General features: G+C 46.6%; 1 protein-coding gene across 4 annotated transcripts in view; it reads right to left on the bottom strand.

Moving 5' to 3' along the window:
* Window positions 1-19,432, bottom strand: part of SAMD4B (sterile alpha motif domain containing 4B) — a 29,951-nt gene that overhangs the window by 8,686 nt on the left and 1,833 nt on the right. For 3 of the 4 annotated variants that reach the window (XM_078379894.1, XM_072980226.2, XM_072980227.2), the window contains exons 2-3: window positions 4,515-4,966; window positions 574-1,056 (exon numbers count right to left, since the gene is read on the bottom strand). In XM_078379894.1, the coding sequence (XP_078236020.1) occupies window positions 574-1,056; window positions 4,515-4,710 (679 nt within the window). In that variant the 5' untranslated portion in view covers window positions 4,711-4,966. Of the gene's footprint in view, window positions 1-573; window positions 1,057-4,514; window positions 4,967-14,699; window positions 18,299-19,432 lie in introns of those variants that run through there. The other variant, XM_072980228.2, reaches the window with a different exon arrangement.

Below are 19,432 nucleotides of genomic sequence, written 5' to 3'. Positions count from 1 at the left end.
GTCTGATTTTATTTTTGTAAACTTCTTAGAGTGGTGTCCAATACTACATCAGCAGTATATACTAACTAAAGGAAAAAAAATTCTGGAATTACAAACATGACACTACAAAGACAAGCAAGCAGGTACATCCGGGGCGGGGCGGGGGGACACCAATGAATGGGAAACTTGGGCAGAAGCCCACGAAGCGTCTCTCCAGACAGAGCTGGAGCAGTTCCACCCCAACTGGTTGCTTACTCAACAAGGATACCTAGTTCCTATGTTTAATCAGCCCCGGGCAAAGCTGGTACTAGAAAACATGACTATGGCTCCCCCCCCCAAACATCCAGAGCCCAGGGAAGCCAAGGGTCTCCTTAACTTTGGCGCAAGGATGAGAGAACAAGACCCAGGATTTCACAGAGACGGGAAAACCGTCCTGAGCTTCTGTCCCATACCTCAGCTAATTTCTAAGCCGTTTTCCTCCAAATCTGGAAATATTTTAGGCAACTCTCAAGGAATGCTGCATCATGAAGATGCAGAAGGGGCAACTGGGGAGGGCGGTGGTGGTGGCCCCACACAAGGAAGGGCGTTCCGCACCTGTGCTTGCGCTGCTCCCTGTGCTGTTGATGGCCGAGGGCACCGAACCAGAAGAGTGGAATGACATGTGGCCGTTTTCCCGAGGCGGCTTCTCCTGCCAGCCGTGCCCCAGGCCTCCGAGACCTGTGTCCGCCGGCCCCTGCCACTCATCGGAGCCCTGGCGCGAGTGGTAGGCCGCGTCGGGCCGGCTCCGTCCTTGGCTGGAGTAGTTGCTGGAGAGATGCTCCTCGAGGTGGCTGAGCCACAGGGCCAAAGAGTTGCGGTCGTCCAGAGTGGTGGCCGGGTGGATGAGGGCATAGGAGAGGAGCTGCCTGCTCTCCTCGATGAAGAGGTTGTTCTCGATGGAGTAGGCCAGCACCTTCTGCAAGAGCTTCATGTACGCAGACTTGGCGTCCGTGTTGCCGGGCTGGAGGAGAGGCAGGTGGGACAAGAGCAGCGAGACCACTTTATCCTTGGGCTCTTGATGCCACTGACTGAGGACGGCTGGTGAGGGAGAAGAGCAGAAGGAGGGAGGGAGGAGGTCAGACAAGCACCTAAGACACGGGGAGGCTCAGCCAACGCTCCCACCTGCTCTGGGAAGCCTCTCCGCACCAAAGTCGGTCTCTAACAACCCTTTTCTCTTGTGACGGGCGGAGGGGGTGGGGGAGTTCTCACATGGTGCCAACAGCACCCATGTCAACACCTTCCACAAGGGCAGCTGTTTAGTATGATGAGCAAAAAGCCACCTTAAAAACAAACATCTGCCTTTGGTGTGCCAGAGCAGATGCCAGCCACAAAATGCCGGTGATTGTAACTACACACGTGGCATTCTGCAGAGTAACAAGAAAACTCCTGCTCTCTGTCAAGCCAACCAACCCACCATCTCAGGGGGTCCAAAGCTCCCGCCCTGGGGGTGGCCTTGTCTGGCCCTCACGTTCCTCACAGAAGCACCCTGAAGCAGCAGCATCGTCCAGGCTTCAGGGGAGCTTTCGGCCCGTGACCTCTGGACGTTCTGAAACTGAGTCCCAGGCGGCCTGAGGAGCTCTCCACGGAGTCTGGCCCCTGGCCAAGCCCACGCTGCCCCTCGGCATCACCTGGCCCAGTTCAGAGGAACCTTCCTGAGAAACAGGATCCAGTCTCCCCTGGTGGTTCTCCTTCCACCACCCGGCAACTCCAGTCTTAGTAAAAGTTAGCACTTGTGGTCCTGGCCACATAAACGTTCTGACTGGGGATTGTTGGGGAGGAGGCAGACCTCACACTGCTACGACGCACCAGATCCAAGCGCAGAGAAGATCAACCACCGTTCTAGAGTCAGCAGCAGGACTGTGGGACTAAGCCGCACATCCGCAGAACTGTGTTCCGGCTTGGGAGGAGGGCAGAGCAAAATAAACTACCTTTGGGGCATGAGAGCAAGTGTCTCTTTGACAGGGGTGCCCCCCACATTATCAAATCACTACTCCAGAGAAGTGTGCCTGGTCCACTTCTAAGCACACACTTGGGTTTTTTTAAGGACTGAATACTTTATTATTCCATTTGGATTTTTATTAACTTCATTTTTATATTATTCTTGAAATTGTGAAAAATCATATTAAACTTCAGAGAGAAGTTTGGAAGCCTCCTACAGTATAGAATAGCGTGGTCATGAATACATAAGCTAGATTTACCTCAGCATTTCTTCCTCTTCTTTCTTTAAGTAAACAGGCCAGCAAAACACATGGCATTTAAGGCTGTAACTAAAAGCTGCTTTAGGGTGTTTAAAGCTCCATAACACTCTGTTGCCATCAAGAGAGCTGCTTCTGAAAGTCTACAGCAGATTTTCTGCTTCTGAAAATCTACGGCTGCCTTCCCTTTCCTCTGGGACTACGCTCCTGTTAGACGCTCCACAGACAGACCGCTTTACTCCCAGACCTGAAGAACAGAGACATGGTCTCATGTGCTCCAAGGGTGGCGGCTTCACTAAGGGTCTGCCTGGGAAATGGGAGTGAAGTGAAAGGTGCAGAGCGCGCGCGCACACACACACACACACACACAGATGGGTGAGCTCCGACTGAGCTTCTGAGGACACTTGATCTTCATTAGCTGCCTCTGGGGAGAGACCAGATGCCACACACTAATCACCTGCAAAGGGGATGCAAGGCAGGCACACCGCTTGGAAGTTGCCAGATCTCTGTCTGAGAACCGCTACTCTTCTCTAGTAGCTCTAATCAGAGGGGGGGGGGGGGCCTGAGGGATGCTTCTCTGGAAACGCTGTGCAAACCTTCTGACAAATGCAAAATATTTCTCACCGATGTGGATGCTGGCAAACGTGCATGTCAGAAAGGTCTCCTTGAGGAATTGGGATGAGCTGCAGCCAAAAGCATGCTTGATGGAAGAAGCCTGATATTCTGTTACAGTGAGTCAATGGAGTGCGAGATGTGGGAATTCTGCAGAGGCTTAGGAAACCATTAATGGAATGGAAGGAGGGAGCAAAGAATACTCTCATCCTTGAGGAACTGGCTTGTAATCCACAAAATCTCACACCAAAGTGTTCTCTTCCTCTTAAAGGGGTGGTGAGATTTTTGCTTTTGTTCTACAAGCTGAAATGGTCTACCTCTTCTTTCTGCAACTGATGAACTTCAAAGATCAGCTAATAAAGCAGCTGAATGGCAGTGGGCTAAGACCAGGCAGAGGAACTTCACAGAGAGCGCAATTAATCTGCGTGACTCATTGCTCCAAGATGGCCATTTGCTTGGAAGATCCTGGAAGGTTCTTTTTATGCTTTCATTACATAACTGCCCTTAAACACACAAAGAGAGCCTAAAATGGGGCATTATCCTTTGAGGAACTAAATCTCTATGTTAAGGGGATGGCAGAGACTACCATTACAGGCAACAGCAATGTCAGATTCGCATGCTTTTGTTTATGGACCGTGCAGGAAACCGACTGATACCGAGAGACCCTTGGTCCATCTCTTTCCTAACCCTATCAACTCTGCTTGGCCATTGTGGCTCTCTCTCTTGCTTCACTCAGGATTCTTTCCTAGCCCAACCTGGGCACCCTGGGGCCATGTTCCATCACTGACCTCCTAAATCCAGCATCTAGTATTTATTCCCTGGCGGTCTCTCCTCTAAGCAATAAGCAGGCCTGACACAGCTTAGCTTCCAAAACCCAATAGGGCCCGTGTGTCCTCGGTGGACTGCCACATCCGGAGGATCTCCAAGTTGGTCAACGCCACCTAGACACAAGCTATGCTATCACAGGAAGCCAGCACAAGTCAATGAGGAGAAGAAAGCTACCTGCAGCCTTCTACTTGCACTCTTTGAGACCGGCTTTTGTGTTTGCCTGGATCCTGCTACTCCCCTTTGTCACTGATCCTGTGCCATGAATACGCAGACTCCAGTATGGAGCCTGGAAGGAGGAAGTTTCCTGTCCCTCCGCTTGTCCCGCATGTAGAAGATGATGAGGGGACAGGAACCGCTGCATTGCAGGATTCCTGCTGATGAGCCTGGAGCAACTGGGCAGCCCACCGACATAACAGCAACCTCTGCTTTTCTTCTAACTTGGCGTGGGCGTGCGCGCATCAAGGATCACCCCTGCAGTTTCACTACACTTCAAAGCACAGCACTGTTGTGGCCACGATCCTCAGCACAAGCCTAGCTGCAAGCTACATAGCAGGGACAGACAGCTATGGTCCTCCAGAGGTCACTGTGGGGCATGATCCTTCCTCTCCAGCCACCACAGCTAACGATGAGGGACTGTCCTTGTCGTAGTTGCATTTCAAAACATCTGGAAGGCCACAACTGTTTCCTATTGCTTTAGAGGAATGCAGGGGCTCCCCTTGTCCCTGATGAGAGAGTGAGGGAAAGTATGGCAAGCAGAATTTGGGATGCATGCCCCACATGTATCGCCATGGGAACAAGCAGCCTGCGCTCTGCCTCCCAGGCACCAGGCTTTGAGCCCCAGGATATTAATTGCTGACTTACCTGCACTGTTGGCCTCCGACTCCAGAACGTGGATCTCTGTGCAATCTGCCAGGGAGTGCTCCAGGCACAGCTGCAGAAAGCGGGCTTGGGTGCGAGAGATACGCTTGAGCAGGGACAGCAGAGCCACGGTCTGCTCGCATTCATTCCAGCCTTTGAACCAACCAGCGAGGATGCCCACCTGGTCCCGGAACATCATGGTGGCCGGCACCTCAGGCTTAGCAGCAACGTGCCCACAGTGGGTTTAGGGGAAGCACAGAAGCGGGGAGAAACCCCTCACATGGTTTCAACTTCCGGTCTCAGGGTTCACTACGGTGGCACAAACCCAAATACCAACTTTGCTGTCAGCAGAGAAGCAGGATGGCATGGAAAGAGAGGTGGCACTGTTCAAGGATCTGGCTCTCTGTGGATTCTTCCTTTTCTTTTTTAAGCAAGGTCAGCAGCTTCAGGCGCCCCTGCAAGGGAGAAGGGAACCCTTTGTGAGGATCTTGACATTCTTTCCTGTAACTCCACGCCTCATAAAGTTCTGTGGTGAATATGCAACACCGGACTTCTCTATCACCTTTCCTTTCTCTCTTACTCAGAAATGACAACCTGTGGCACGGTGATAAAATAATGAGCTCTGTTTAACAAACACGCTTTTCAACACAGAGGAAAACAATGGCAACCCCATCGTAAACGGCAACCTTTCGTCTGCAATCAAAGGCATTATTATATTCGTAACCCATCCACACCTTGGATTTTCCCTCCCCCACCCACCCATTCAGAATCCGAACAGAATGTCCTCAGGATGGGGACCCTCACCCACTTTCTTCTGGCTTGTGTAAGTTTGTTGTATATGTTACATACAGCACTGATGTTACCTGTCTGTCATGGGTTTGGAGGGAAAGTTCCATCCTATGGGGAGTGGAAGGCGGGACATCAGGAGGAGGGGCTGTACTGTATATATATGTGATGCGTGTGTGGTGAAGGGGAGACGCTGGGATGTGAAGAAGCAGCAGCTGGGAAGAAGAAGCTGGTGTGGGAGTCTGTGTGTCAGACAGGGTACTACTGTGTGTCAGAGTACCAACCTGATAGGTTCAGGTGTCTGTTGGTTAGCCAGAACTGATAGGTTCAGGGTCTGTGCTTCAAGTTAAGGGTTCTGTGTGAACCAAACTGTATGCATGTATGAATGAGAATAAGCCACGTTACTTTATCTTATTCACCTGATTATTTTATTTTCCCTGTGTGTTGTATTTAAATAAACCTTGTTCTTTTATTTGTTTAAAAATCCATCCCTGGTCTGTGTGACTTCTTATAGGGAATGGGTTGGTGGCAGCTTAGTTAACGTGTGGCATATCCCAGTAGGTCTGGGTTTGTCACATTGATTGGTGTCCAGCGTGTGGGATACGACTGGTCCAGTTGTCCAGTGGTCCAGCAAAGCCTTGGCAAGTGTGCCCAGAGCAAGGGGGGTCTAGTCAGGGACAATCTGAGGCGCGTAGGTAATCTTCTAGGTGTACCTCACGGGGAGGTGCGCTAGTGGAAGAACGTGCCAACTGGGGAGACTAGATTAGAGTGCTCTGAGGCAGCCTGGTTTTGGCGGGAAAAAAGCTGAGGCAAAACTGTGTAGTAGCAGTGATCTAGCCTGCCTGCTGAGAGGCCCAGCAGAGGGGGGTAGGCTCTGGCTTGCAACTGTTGCAAGTAGTGTTGAAGAACAGCAGCAATCTATAGAAAGCTGGTTCTGAGGCAAAAGGAAAAAAAAAAGTGGTCGTTTTATTTTGAGGCTTGACTTTTTGAAGCAGCCTGTTCTGAGGGGGGATTATGCCTTTGACTCGAAGCCAAATGGCAGAAATGGGTGAAGTGAAAGACCCCCAGGTAGACCAAGGTTCTGAGGATGAATTTGGCTCAGTGCAAGGTGACAGCACAGGAGAGCAGAACCCAGAACTCAGAAGATTGCTCATAGCCCAACAGCATGAACTGAGGATGAGGCAATTTGAAGTGGAGGAAAGGGAAAGGGAAAGGCAAAGACAATTTGAACTAGAGAGAGAGAGAGAGAAAATTGCTCTGGAAAAAGAAAGGATGGCGTTTGAATTAAGAAAACTGGAACTGATGAACCAGAACAATAATAACAATAGGGATTCTGAGGGAGGCCAACTGTCTAAAGCTGACCTGAAGAAATTCCCTGTGTACCACAAGGGAGATTGTCCTGAGGTGTTCTTTTCCTTAGTGGAAAGAGCGTTTGTGGACTTCTCAGTGAGGGAAACTGAGAAGATGACCATCATGCGATCTTTAATCAGTGGTAGCCTGGCTGAGGTTTATGCCGAGATGCCTGAGGAACTGATGAAAGATTTTGCAGAGTTTAAAAAACTGGTGTTTGCCAGACATGGGATAAATGCGGAGCAGCTGAGACAAAGATTCAGGTCCCTCACAAAAAAACCAGAGCAGACTTTTACCCAAGTGGGGGCCCAATTGGTGAGGCTGCTTGAGAAATGGCTATCTCAGGAGGGGACAGAGACCTTTCAACAGCTTAAAGATTTGATAGCGCTGGAACAGTTCTATTCAGTCCTGCATGGGGAATTGAAATTCCAGGTGAGGGAAAGGAAACCAAAATCTGTGGTAGAAGCAGCCAAGATCGCAGATTTTATTTCGCAAATAAGAAAGCCCTTGGGTGAGGGGAAATCTGGAGGTAAACCCAAAGAAACCTACAGCAAGTACTCTCAGGGACCAGGGAAAAGCCAGCAAGGGGGAGGGGCCCATGGTGAAGGGAAGCCCTCAGACATGAAACCAAGACCTCAGATTTTGGAGGGAAAACCAAAACAAGATGAGAGAGAATCAAAATACACCAGAAAATGTTATTTCTGTCAGGGAAAGGGCCATCTAATCTCAGAGTGTGAGAAATTAAAGCAGCTAAAAGGAATGGTGCCTCAGGATTCGAGTGGAACCAAGCCAAAAGCTGTGTTCTGTGTCCAGAAAGAGCAAGGCTCATTGTCACTGAGGGAGCCTGTTGCCATGGCGACTCAATCTGGAACAGTGACATCTGCTGATCAGGCTGAGGAAAATGGTCCTCTCGCGGAGGTAAAGCGCTGCTTGCTGGTGAAAACAGATTCTCAGTTGTTTGAGACAGCAGGGGTGGACGTAGGAATACTTGACCGTCAGTATAGGGGGCTGCGGGACACTTGTTCCCAGGTGACCCTGTGCCATCCAGATATTATTCCTAGGGAATATATAATCCCGAATGAGAGCATAAAGGTAGCAGGGATTGAGGGGCAGATAATCTCACTGCCAGTCGCGGAGGTACCTGTCAACTTTCAAGGCTGGAGGGGAGTTTGGCGGCTAGCGATTTCATCGACTCTGCCAGCAGCCGTGCTCGTGGGAAATGACCTGGCTGAACATGTGAAAAGGGTGCTAGTGATTACACGCTCACAAGCCACCACGGGGACAGTTCAGGGGGGTAATGATGAGCCAGAGACGGAAGCAGGTGGGGGGAGTTCAGAAGCTGTGGTGGAAACCTTGACCACAGACAGCCGATTTGGACAAGAGCAAAAGGCAGACGCCACTCTCCATAAGTGTTTTGAACAGGTGACTGACGCCCAGCTAACACCTGACACCCCAGTGAGATTTCTGGAGAAAAAGGGGATTTTATATAGAGAGACCCTGAGGAATATCTCAAAAGGGGGAGATGGGATCAGAAGTCAGCTGGTGGTACCTGAAAAGTATCGCCCCATGATCTTACAAAGGGGGCACTCTGACATGTTTGCTGCACACTTAGGGGTGAACAAAACACAGCAGAGAATCACACAGAATTTTTACTGGCCTGACATAGGGAAGCAGATCAGGGAGTTCTGTAAACAATGTGATGTGTGTCAAAGGCAGGGGAATAGCCGCGACAGGACCAAAGCAAAGTTGTGCCCTTTGCCTGTGATTGACACTCCGTTCAAATGCATAGGGGTGGATATTGTGGGACCTTTGCCCAAGGCCACAAAGAGGGGGAACAGGTTCATTCTCACAATTGTGGACCATGCCACAAGGTACCCTGAAGCCATACCCTTGACTAACATTGAAACTAACACAGTGGCAGATGCCTTGGTGGGGTATATGTCCAGGATGGGATTTGCCTCAGAAATAATCACAGATTTGGGCGCATCGTTCACATCAAAGCTCATGAAACGCTTATGGCAAATCTGTGGAATTAAGCACAAGGAAACCACTGCTTATCATCCTGAAAGTAATGGGTTAACTGAGAAGTTCAATGGGACTCTAATGCGCATGATTAGGGCTTACTTGGCAGAGAATCCAAACAATTGGGACCAGAAGCTGCAATCCCTTTTGTTTGCTTATCGATCAGTGCCACAAGCCAGTACCGGGTTCAGTCCGTTTGAACTTTTATTTGGGAGAAGGGTGAAAGGGCCCCTTGATTTGATCAAACAAAATTGGGAGCAGATCACCCAGGATGACCCACAAGACGTTGTGACATACATAGACACCTTGATGAATGACCTAAAGAGAAATCTAGAGCTGGCAGCAGAAAACCTGCAAGCTCAGAAGGTCAGACAGAAAACATGGTATGACCACAAAGCTAGAGAGAGGCACTTTGACCCAGGGGAGGAAGTGCTTTGGCTTAGGCCCTGCAGAGAGAATAAACTGCAGCTCAAATGGGCAGGACCATATAGGGTCATTTCCAAGATGTCAGACCTGAACTACCTTATAGAGCAGGAGGAGAACCAAGCAAGGAGGGTGGTTCATGTGAATGCCCTAAAACCCTACTACCGAGGGGAACAGAGGGTTTTATTCGCGATAAAAGCAGCTGAGAGTGAGGAAGCTGAATTACCCTTCTGGGAGGGTAGAGGGGAAGTAAAATACAACCCAGAGGAGGTAAAGATCAGTCCTGCACTCACCCAAGACCAGCAGCAAAAACTAAAAATGCTGCTTAGTAAATATCAACAGGTGTTTTCCAACAAGCCGGGGATAGTGAAGGGAGTGATGCATCGGATCCACACAGGGGATGCACCCCCGCAGGCAGTATCCCCATACCGAGTAACGGGACCCTATAGGGACAAGGTGCGGAAGGAGCTGGACGAGATGCTTAGGGAGAACATAATCGTCCCCTCTTCTAGTCCTTGGTCCTCTCCGATAGTCCTTGTGGACAAGCCTGATGGGAGCATTAGGTTTTGTGTCGATTACAGGAAATTAAACCGTGTAACCACTCCTGATGCCTACCCAATGCCCAGGCTAGACAACCTGATTGAAACCATAGGGGGTTGTCGGTTCATCTCATCATTGGACCTGGTAAAGGGATATTGGCAATTAAGAATTGATCCCAGGGATCAAGAAAAGACTGCCTTTTGCAGCCCTTTTGGTCTCTATGAGTTTCGAGTCCTGAGCTTTGGTCTCAGAAATGCACCAGCCACATTTCAAAGGCTGATGGACCAGACCTTGGCAGGGCTCAGTGACTTTACAGTGGCCTACATTGACGACATAGGGATCTTCAGTAATACCTGGGAAGATCACCTGATACACCTGGAGTTAGTGCTGCAGAGGTTAAGTGCAGCAGGGCTAACAGTAAAGGCCAGCAAGTGTCAGCTGGGTAGCCCAGAAATAAAATACTTGGGTCACATGGTAGGGGGAGGAGTGATAAAACCCCTGGAGGCCAAAATAGAAGCTGTTCGTGATTGGCCCAGACCCAACACCAAGAAAAAAGTCAAATCATTTCTTGGGTTGGTGGGCTACTACAGAAAGTTCATCCCGAGATTTAGCGAGATTGCGGCTCCGCTGACCGATCTGACGAGGAAGAAGGCTGATGACCGCATCCCGTGGACCAGCGACTGTGAGGAGGCGTTCCAGAGGTTGAAGCAGGCGCTCATCAACTATCCAGTCCTGCGTGCTCCAGACTTCGACCGGGAGTTCATCATCTACACCGATGCGTCTAACAGCGGGGTAGGAGCAGTTCTGTGCCAGGAGGATGAGAATGGTGACCAGCATCCAGTGTCCTACCTGAGTAGGAAACTTCAAAAAGGTGAGAGACATTTGGCAACCGTGGAGAAGGAGTGTTTGGCCATAGTCTACGCGATCCAGAAGGCCAAGCCTTACATCTGGGGAAGACATTTTGTTCTGTGCACTGACCATTCACCACTGCAATGGTTAAAGACAATGAAAACCCACAATAGCAAACTTATGAGGTGGGCTTTAAACCTACAGGACTATGACTTTGAAGTGAAAGTGGTCAGAGGGTCAGTGAACTGTGTTGCTGACGCCTTGTCAAGAAGACCTGAAGAATGAAGACGGCGAAAGAAACATGGACTATGTATATATATTGATGACAAAAAGTTAAATGTACCTGTTTTTTTTGAACTTGGTTTGTATGAATAAAGGTAAATTGATGTAATGTATATGGTAAATGTTTAAATGCCTAATTGCTATGGTTAACTTAGAATGTAAGTATAAGTAAGTATGATATGGTATGTATAACTGTTGTTGTGTGTTTTATCCAGGTTGTTTTTTGGGAAAAAGCACCTTAGCTTTCCCCCTACAAAACAACTTATAAAGAGGGGAGGTGTTACATACAGCACTGATGTTACCTGTCTGTCATGGGTTTGGAGGGAAAGTTCCATCCTATGGGGAGTGGAAGGCGGGACATCAGGAGGAGGGGCTGTACTGTATATATATGTGATGCGTGTGTGGTGAAGGGGAGACGCTGGGATGTGAAGAAGCAGCAGCTGGGAAGAAGAAGCTGGTGTGGGAGTCTGTGTGTCAGACAGGGTACTACTGTGTGTCAGAGTACCAACCTGATAGGTTCAGGTGTCTGTTGGTTAGCCAGAACTGATAGGTTCAGGGTCTGTGCTTCAAGTTAAGGGTTCTGTGTGAACCAAACTGTATGCATGTATGAATGAGAATAAGCCACGTTACTTTATCTTATTCACCTGATTATTTTATTTTCCCTGTGTGTTGTATTTAAATAAACCTTGTTCTTTTATTTGTTTAAAAATCCATCCCTGGTCTGTGTGACTTCTTATAGGGAATGGGTTGGTGGCAGCTTAGTTAACGTGTGGCATATCCCAGTAGGTCTGGGTTTGTCACAGTATACTCTGATGAAGTTCTAGAAATTCTGTGAATACTATGAGGCCTCTCCCAGAGAGACAATCACCACCGCTTGAGAAGGTTCTGAATCACTTGTCCCAGGACACAAATGGAATGGGAATCAAGAGTTGGTAACTCGAAAGACAAACACATCCACTATCTGTTCTCCTCTTTTTGGGAACCCAGCAGGTGCTTTGGAGGTCCAGAGGATGACTGGATTGACCTCCCTCCTCGCACTCCTTTCCTGCCCACCCTGTAGGAGACTCAACAAGGGAAATATGGTATTAATAAATGTAATTGGTGCCTAACATCCTTCCAGATAATACCATGGATTAAAAAACAACAACAAATATTTGGGGGAAGAAGCAGCTCTTAAACCCATATTTTTATGAAACCCATTAATAAAGAGAATACTTATGTCTTTAAAAAAAACACAGAAAGCAAAAAGAGAGGAAACGACCGTTTGGATCTCGCTATCCTCTGGACACTATAATTAGAATGCACTGAAGAAAGCACGCTCCCCAAAGAAAACAGCTGGGACCTCAGCTGGAGGAGAAGCCAGGCTCTGGGCATCCAGAAAGTAAACCGAGAGGGTGGCAGCCCCTTTAGTCTCCTGTTCAGCCCGTAAGGATCAGAAGCGCAGCCAAGGACTGGCCCAACAGCAAAGAGAAAGAAAGCCAAGCGAAACACTGAGAATAGTCCCTGCACTACTGGTTCACCCAGGAGAAAGCATTTGTCCCCTTCCAGATGGGAGGGAGGGAGGGCTAAGGAACTCCAAGGCATTTCTTAGAAGGTCTGCAACACCCACACGTTTCGGGGTGGTGGTGGTGGTGTTTGGTCCTAACCTTTACATGCCAGTGGTATCTAAAATTCTGACAGAAGTTTTTAGAAGATTGCCTGGGGGACAGAAAAAAGGAATTGAGCCACATAAACAAGCCACGACCAGAACCCTGGACATTACATTGCCTTCCATCAACTCGACCAAGCCTGTCCGAAGGAATCAGAGGAAGTTAGTCTTGGAGGAGAGATTCTCCAGAGCCATCATGGTCTTACGAGGCTGGGAAATGAGAAGAGAGATTCCACTTCAATTCTTTTTTCTTGGGTATCTGACAGGAAGGAGGGAGGCCCAACCTTGTCTTTTCCCATATGTCATATTTGTTGGTACTGTAGGAAGCAGAGATGAGAGCACCCCAGGCGTTCAAGAAAGAATGCTGCCTTGAGTTCTCAAGAGGGCCACCTTCTCAGGAAAAACTAACCAGCATCTTCCAGCTCTATCCTTAGAAGGCAGAAGTGGGAACTTCAGTTCCTGTAATTCTTAGCCAGCCTCACCAATGGGGAAGAGTGATGAACAGAGCAATTTGTCAACATCAGGAAGACCAACATTTGCCCAAGACTGCTTTTTAAAAAGTGGATTATATTGAAATCAGGCGGAACCATGAAACCAAAGGGGTGATATCTACTACACAGAGTTCTTTAGCCGAACCTGTTTTAGAAAACCTAACCGGCCTGCGCTGTTAACACAGACCTTACGTGCCAATCTTGCTCAATCCACACACACAGAGTTTCATGACTGGGCCACGTGGAGAAAGCCCACCTGAATGGACAACTCAGATGTCCAAAGGCCAGCCAACCCTGGCTCATACCACACGTGTCACCATTCATACAACACACACATAAGGCAAACTGTAAAATAGTGATGGTGAACCTATGGCACGCGTGCCACAGCTGACATGCGGAGACCTCTCCCTGGGCATGCGAGCGGAGCGCTACAGCCCAGGGGAGTCAATCCAGCTTGTGAATTACTACTTCCACCAGAGGTGACTGCAAACAGGAGGGAAAGCTCCAATTAAGGCAGAAAGGAAGGTGCAAGAGAGGGACGGGTGGATTCATCAAGCTTGTGTAAATGTAAGATTGTAGTAAATTTAGGGAGGGAGGGAAGGTGTGTGTATGTGTATGAGAGAGACTGACTCAAAACTATGAAAAATGGAACTGATGCAAGCAGGACGGAAGGCTCTAATTAAGGTGGGAAGGAAGGTGTGAGAGAGGGACGGCTGGATTCATCAGCTTATTTAAATGTAATGAGAGGAAACAGGGACATACTGAACTGATGCAAAAGATTGCTAAAAGTTTAGGGAGGGAGGGAGATTGCATGTGTGAGAAACTGACTCTTTTGTAAAACCATGAAAAAAATGAACCTTCCAAAGCGTTTGTGTATGTGTGTGAGAGAGAGACACACAGAGAGACTTGACTCATAAAACCAGAATTAAAAAGGGATCAAAAGCTAATCACAATTGGTAGATGGCATTGCATGCAAAAGTACCCAGTAAATGATTTTGGTAAGATTGTATTATGGTACACACTTGATTTTTTCTGGCCAGCCTTACAAATTACTTTCTGATTGACAGAGTGGGAGGTGGAAGTAATCTTAAGGCATTTTCCACATAGTTCTATTTTTAATCCAAAACATGGCCCTGTAATATCTTTTTCTGGTAAGTAGGGAAATTAACAAAAGAAGCCTAAACATGTTTGTCTTTGATGAAAAGATTTTTCTGCCCTCTGCACCATTTGAAATATTTAAATATCTAATATTTTATTGTGTGATTTTTTAATTGTCATTATATTTTATGATGCTTTATATGTTTAATTTATTTTATACTTATAATTATGTTTTTTGTTTGATTGTGTTGTGAACTACCCAAAATAGCCTGGCAAGATGGGTAGCATACGAAAGAAGAAAGAACGAAAGAAACTTTTAACTTGGCAATAGGTTAAGGTTTGAAAAATTATAGTACTATAGAAATATATCAAAAATATATAATTAGAGCTTCACCATATGTTATGGGATGGAGATCTGCAATCCTGTGATGTAACACTTCTAAAATACAATGCTATCCATGTTTATGCAAGCATAACTCCCTTGTAGTCAATGGTGCTTATTCCCAGGGTGTTTATAGGAAGACAGGCTTGATAAATGATTATTCATTAATCTTTCTGGGTTTTTAAAGGACAAAGTAACAGTATGAGTACTTAATCCATTCATTGGTTAATTACAACATACAGAATGCCTCCACCTATCTTTAATTAAATTAAGTTATGCCATTTATCAGGTTCCTTAGGTGATCTTCGTTAAGATACCTGTTAGATCCCGATCATCTGAGCTTCAGCAAAGTCCCCAGACTCTGTTTTTGATCCCCAGGATCCCCAAACTGGGAACATTGAGAAACGCTGCCATGATAGATGTGACCAGTCACGGGATACTCTGCAAAACAAACTGGTGAAGTGAAAACAAAAGTAGCTTTTCTAAGAAAAGCATACAACAGAGATGGGGGTTGAGCTTTAAAAAACACTACTCTTCAGGAAGGCTTTTCATTCCAACCCTGTCTGAGTGCCTCCCATCTGGTCCTCTTTATTGTGAAAATTTGTTGGTGCCATTGGCTTTTATGGTTTTGATTTGTCATCGCTGTTTCTGTTACATTTTAGTGTCCATAGTTTGTTTGTCCTGGTTTGTAATTGTCTGTAAGCCGCCCAGAATAGTGCCTTGGGACTAATGGGGTAGTATATAAATAAAATATAAATAAAACAATGAAAAAAAGGAACCTTCCAAAGTTCATCTCCACTGCATTTAGCGCTGCAATTTTTTGCTGAGAATAGCAAGTACAGTATTTCCAAGATTCCGTTTAGACTTTAAATTGAACTGGGAAGAACTGGAAAATTTAACAGAGTCTCACTAACAGCAAACACCTAGTAAAAGACAACCAACACACCTGGGACTAGACTTCTGAAGTGTGTAGCAATCATGTTTCTCATCCCCAAAGTAGGCAAAAGTATCATACTTTATTCCCCAAATCTGAATCCCAGTCTCTCTGCTCCTGGTCCTGCTTTGACTGCAACACCAAAAAGGTCTTACAAACAAAAGACTTTGTTGAGTCAATCCATCTCATGTGCAGTCTTCATCTTTTCCTACTGCATTGCACTTTTTCCGGCATTGCTGCCTTTTCCAGTGAGCTTATCTTATAATGCCAGTGTAGTACAATACCCTTTGCTTGGTTATTTTAGCTTCTATTGAGAGTCCACACTGAATTTGCTTTACTTATCTTTCTGACAAGTCATGATATCTGTAAATCTCTTTTCCAACACTACATTTCAAACAAGTGAAATGTGTGTATACACTTTATGTAGTGTATAAAATGTAGGTACACATTTTAAAATTTTGAATTCCTATATATAGCTGCTTTTCTGAGGGTAGCTTACTTTGGAGGAAACAAGCTCAGGATTTCAATGTACTTAATAAGCTTTATAAATAGGGTGCATTTAATTCAGTGTAGCATTTTGCACTTGACTTTCTTCTAAAAGAGCTGTCAGTTCGAGGAATCAATAAAGAACCAGACAGACAAAATGTGTAAATGACATGAGTTGTTTTTTCTAAACTGAAACCTCAGTATTCAGGTTTAATTGCAGTGTTGGCACTTCGAAATAATTTTGTTTTGTGTTGCCATTTGGGCACTCAGGCTCAAAAAGGTTCACCATCACTGCTGTAGAAGGACAGATTGAGGCTCAGTGCTCAAATTTCCATGGGTACTTCTCTCTATTCTGCTTGTCTTGCAAAATGCAGCAAACTCAGAATCACACCTTAGAGGGAGGCAGGAGGCTTGTGACTTTGGATTCCAACAGCCCTCTAGCAGGCCAAGAGATACAGACGTTAAAACAGGTCTTAGATCAATCTCCCAGAGGCAGTTTGTCACCAGATGAGCATGTCAGAAGGCAAAGAAGCTATGAAAATGTGGTATCTGCTTATCTTAATATGGGAAGGTCATGATGAACCATGACATCTTTTAATATGTTACTTCTAACAAAATATTTTTTGTGTTAAATACACGTTTCTGGCACAGCCTCACCTCAGAATGACTGCTACTAATATAGATTATGAGTTTGTATTATTACCAAAATGGATATTACACTAAGAAACACCCCCTCCCTTCCAACGTTCTTAATCTGCTTCCAGTTTCCAGGCACAGAGAAGGATGGCAGAATCTCACACCCCGTTATCTCTGTCCTGAGCCACCTAGTTACAGAGTATTAAATATAAGCTGGGAAGCTTGAGGGGAAAATACACATTTGAGAAGACAGCAAGATTGACTCCACAAGAAAGCGCTCACAGTGTGGTTGCCAACCTATAACCAAACCTGTGCTCAGCAAATCATTTCACAGTGTTGACTTCCAAGAAGCACACCAGGTAGTCTTTACACACCAAAGGCTTACTTTTAAAGTGTATTGAGAGCTAAGGTTTGTGGTTTAAATTCAACTAGGAAACAGATGTCCTAGTTATCATCACTTCTGGGTGACACCCGGTTGAGCACACCATTGACTCAGGCCTCTCTCTGCAATGTTAACATCAGGACCCAAAGGCAGGTACAAAAGTCACAAACTTCTGGGGAAGTAATAAACACAGGGCACTTCCTATCACAAGTCCTTTCCAAGATAGGCTAACAGGTGTAAGCAATGGCAGGAAGCAAGATCATTAATTTCAAGGCACTAATATGGTTTTACACCTTGGGAGTCACCATTAGTTTATTTCCTTAGGGCAGGACAAAACAGACTTTCATTTCCAGAAAGAGACACTGATGTTGATATTCAAAGACAAACAGGAAGCTCTCCTAGTAACCAATAAGATTCACCACTTGGAAGAAAACCCTGAATAGCATCCTATGAGCCACAGACATGGATCATGTGTCATCTCAGCTGGACGCTAGAGGCAGCTGCCTAAAACCAAGATGGGAAACAGACAGTGTGCATAAAGTGCTATTCAGAAATCACTGGCCGTAAGCAGGAGGTGCTTCCATAAACTGCAAGCAATAAAACTGTAGCTTGCACTCTTCTATTCCAGAGAGAATCTAATTCTATCCTGTTACAAGACTGGGGAACTGAGCTCCACAAGCAGCCAATCAGGGAACCAATAAAAAGCAGTGAAAAAATCTGCCAAATAGCATGCTCAGTTTCTCCTCACCATGCCCCCCCCCCCGGCAAACAACACCAATACAGTGTTTTGCTCTTCTTCCAGGACTTTGCATAGTTGTGTCAGAAACAGCTGTTACTAAAGTCCCCTCCCCAAAAAAGCAGTGGCAAAAAGAGACTCTCTTAAAAAACTAACGTGTGATACCTTGAAAGCACCAGTAAAACCATAAAGGAGGAGTGAAGTTAAAAGCCATAAAGGAGGAGTGTAAGAACCGTGCTTTTAAGGGAAAGCAGTTCTTAGACACCAATGGTTTAGTTGTCAAATATGTAAAAGTAAAGAGGATTTATCCCAGTGTATTCTACACTACTGACTGAGAACCCCTATGAAGAACAAACCAATAGTACCTTCCAAAAAGAAAAAGAGATAACATCAGAACAGAAAAAAATAAACAAACCCAGAGTTGAGCTATAGTAGAAGTTAGGATAACAACACAAACAGTAGGTAGCCTATTAAATGGGGAGGGGAAAAAAAAAGCAGAAATGGGGTTTCTCAGGTAGCTGATGCAGATTCAAGACTATGATATATAAAAGGATGTCTTAAATTCAAATAGTCAAGGAAGTTGCCCAAGAGAAGACAGCATCTTCAGTTCTGCACAAGAAACATGTCCTGTAAGGCAGGGGTCCCCAACCTTTTTAACCTTGTAGACCGGCTGGGGAAGGTCGGGCACCCTCCTCGCTCGTGTGCATGTGCGAGGAGTGTGCGTGCTCTCATGCGGACCAAGAGGGTGTTCATGCGGTCGCTCTCTCTCGTGTGCATGCGCAAACAGCGGCACACCGCTCAGGTGGGCGCTCTCTCTCATGTGCATGTGCAAAGGGTTGGGGAAGCGCTTGTGTAGGTGCTGGCGTGCACGCAAACACAAAACAACTGTGCAGGGGTGAGTGCGTGTGGGGGAGGGGGGAGGTGTGTCCGCAGCTTGGTCCGGTTCTGGCACCAGGCCGCGGACCGGGGGTTGGGGACCTCTGCTGTAAGGAATCATCTTGTTTTGGCTTTTCAAAAAGAGTCACAACCTAGCTTCTGATATTACTTCTTTTCCCTGAGATCTCATCTGTCTAAAGAGACCAATGGGAGCCAACAACAAGTCTAACCATAGGCACCACAATTGGGACAGCATCAACCCCTTTTGGAGCAAAGACCTAGTTACTGAATTGGTATCACCAAGGAACCATCTGAACATACATTTTGTGGGAACAGCCAAGCCAGGCGGCAGGTTGTAAGAACCTTGCAGCTCTCCCTTGGAGACACCTTTCAAAACTCACAGGAATCTGCTGATCTGGGAAGAAGCAATTTCACAACATGGCTGCTGGGTGAAGAAGGGCAAAGGCATAACAGCAGAGCACATTTTGTCTTGCGAGGGGTGTTGAAGAGCCAAGGAGCTGGACGGCTATCTTAAGATCTTTACAGTTATGACCCAGGGAGCAGACATGCTGTTTGTGGAGGTGGAGAAAATCAGACAACATGGAAATTTCCTGCAGCAGGACAGAGCTATGGAGACAAGACAGAAGTATCAGTGCCTGGATAAGTGAGTTAATGGTTAATGCCCCAAAGGGAAAAGTGGAAAATGAGGCTTGATTTCTACTGGGTGCAAGAACTACCCTCAGCTGGAAGCCCCTAGGATTGAGGTGGGGGAACAGAAAAAGAGCCCCCCCCTCTATAGAGATTGGAGGGGGAAGGTGGAAAGGAGAGAATGCCATCTCTTCACTAGAGCTATCTCTGACAATAAGGGAAGGGCAGGAACGAAGGAAGAAAAGCCTGTCCAAGATTAGGGAGCAAAAGGGGCTGCCAAGTCTCAGCCAGAGAGAAGCCCCATGTGTTATTCATGCCAAAGGAAGTTAGGAAGAAAGGAAGGAGAGCCTAG

This window comes from Pogona vitticeps, chromosome 9 (genome assembly GCF_051106095.1).
Source record: "Pogona vitticeps strain Pit_001003342236 chromosome 9, PviZW2.1, whole genome shotgun sequence".
Classification (NCBI taxonomy): Eukaryota; Metazoa; Chordata; class Lepidosauria; order Squamata; family Agamidae; genus Pogona; species Pogona vitticeps.
This window is presented reverse-complemented; position numbering and strand designations above follow the sequence as displayed.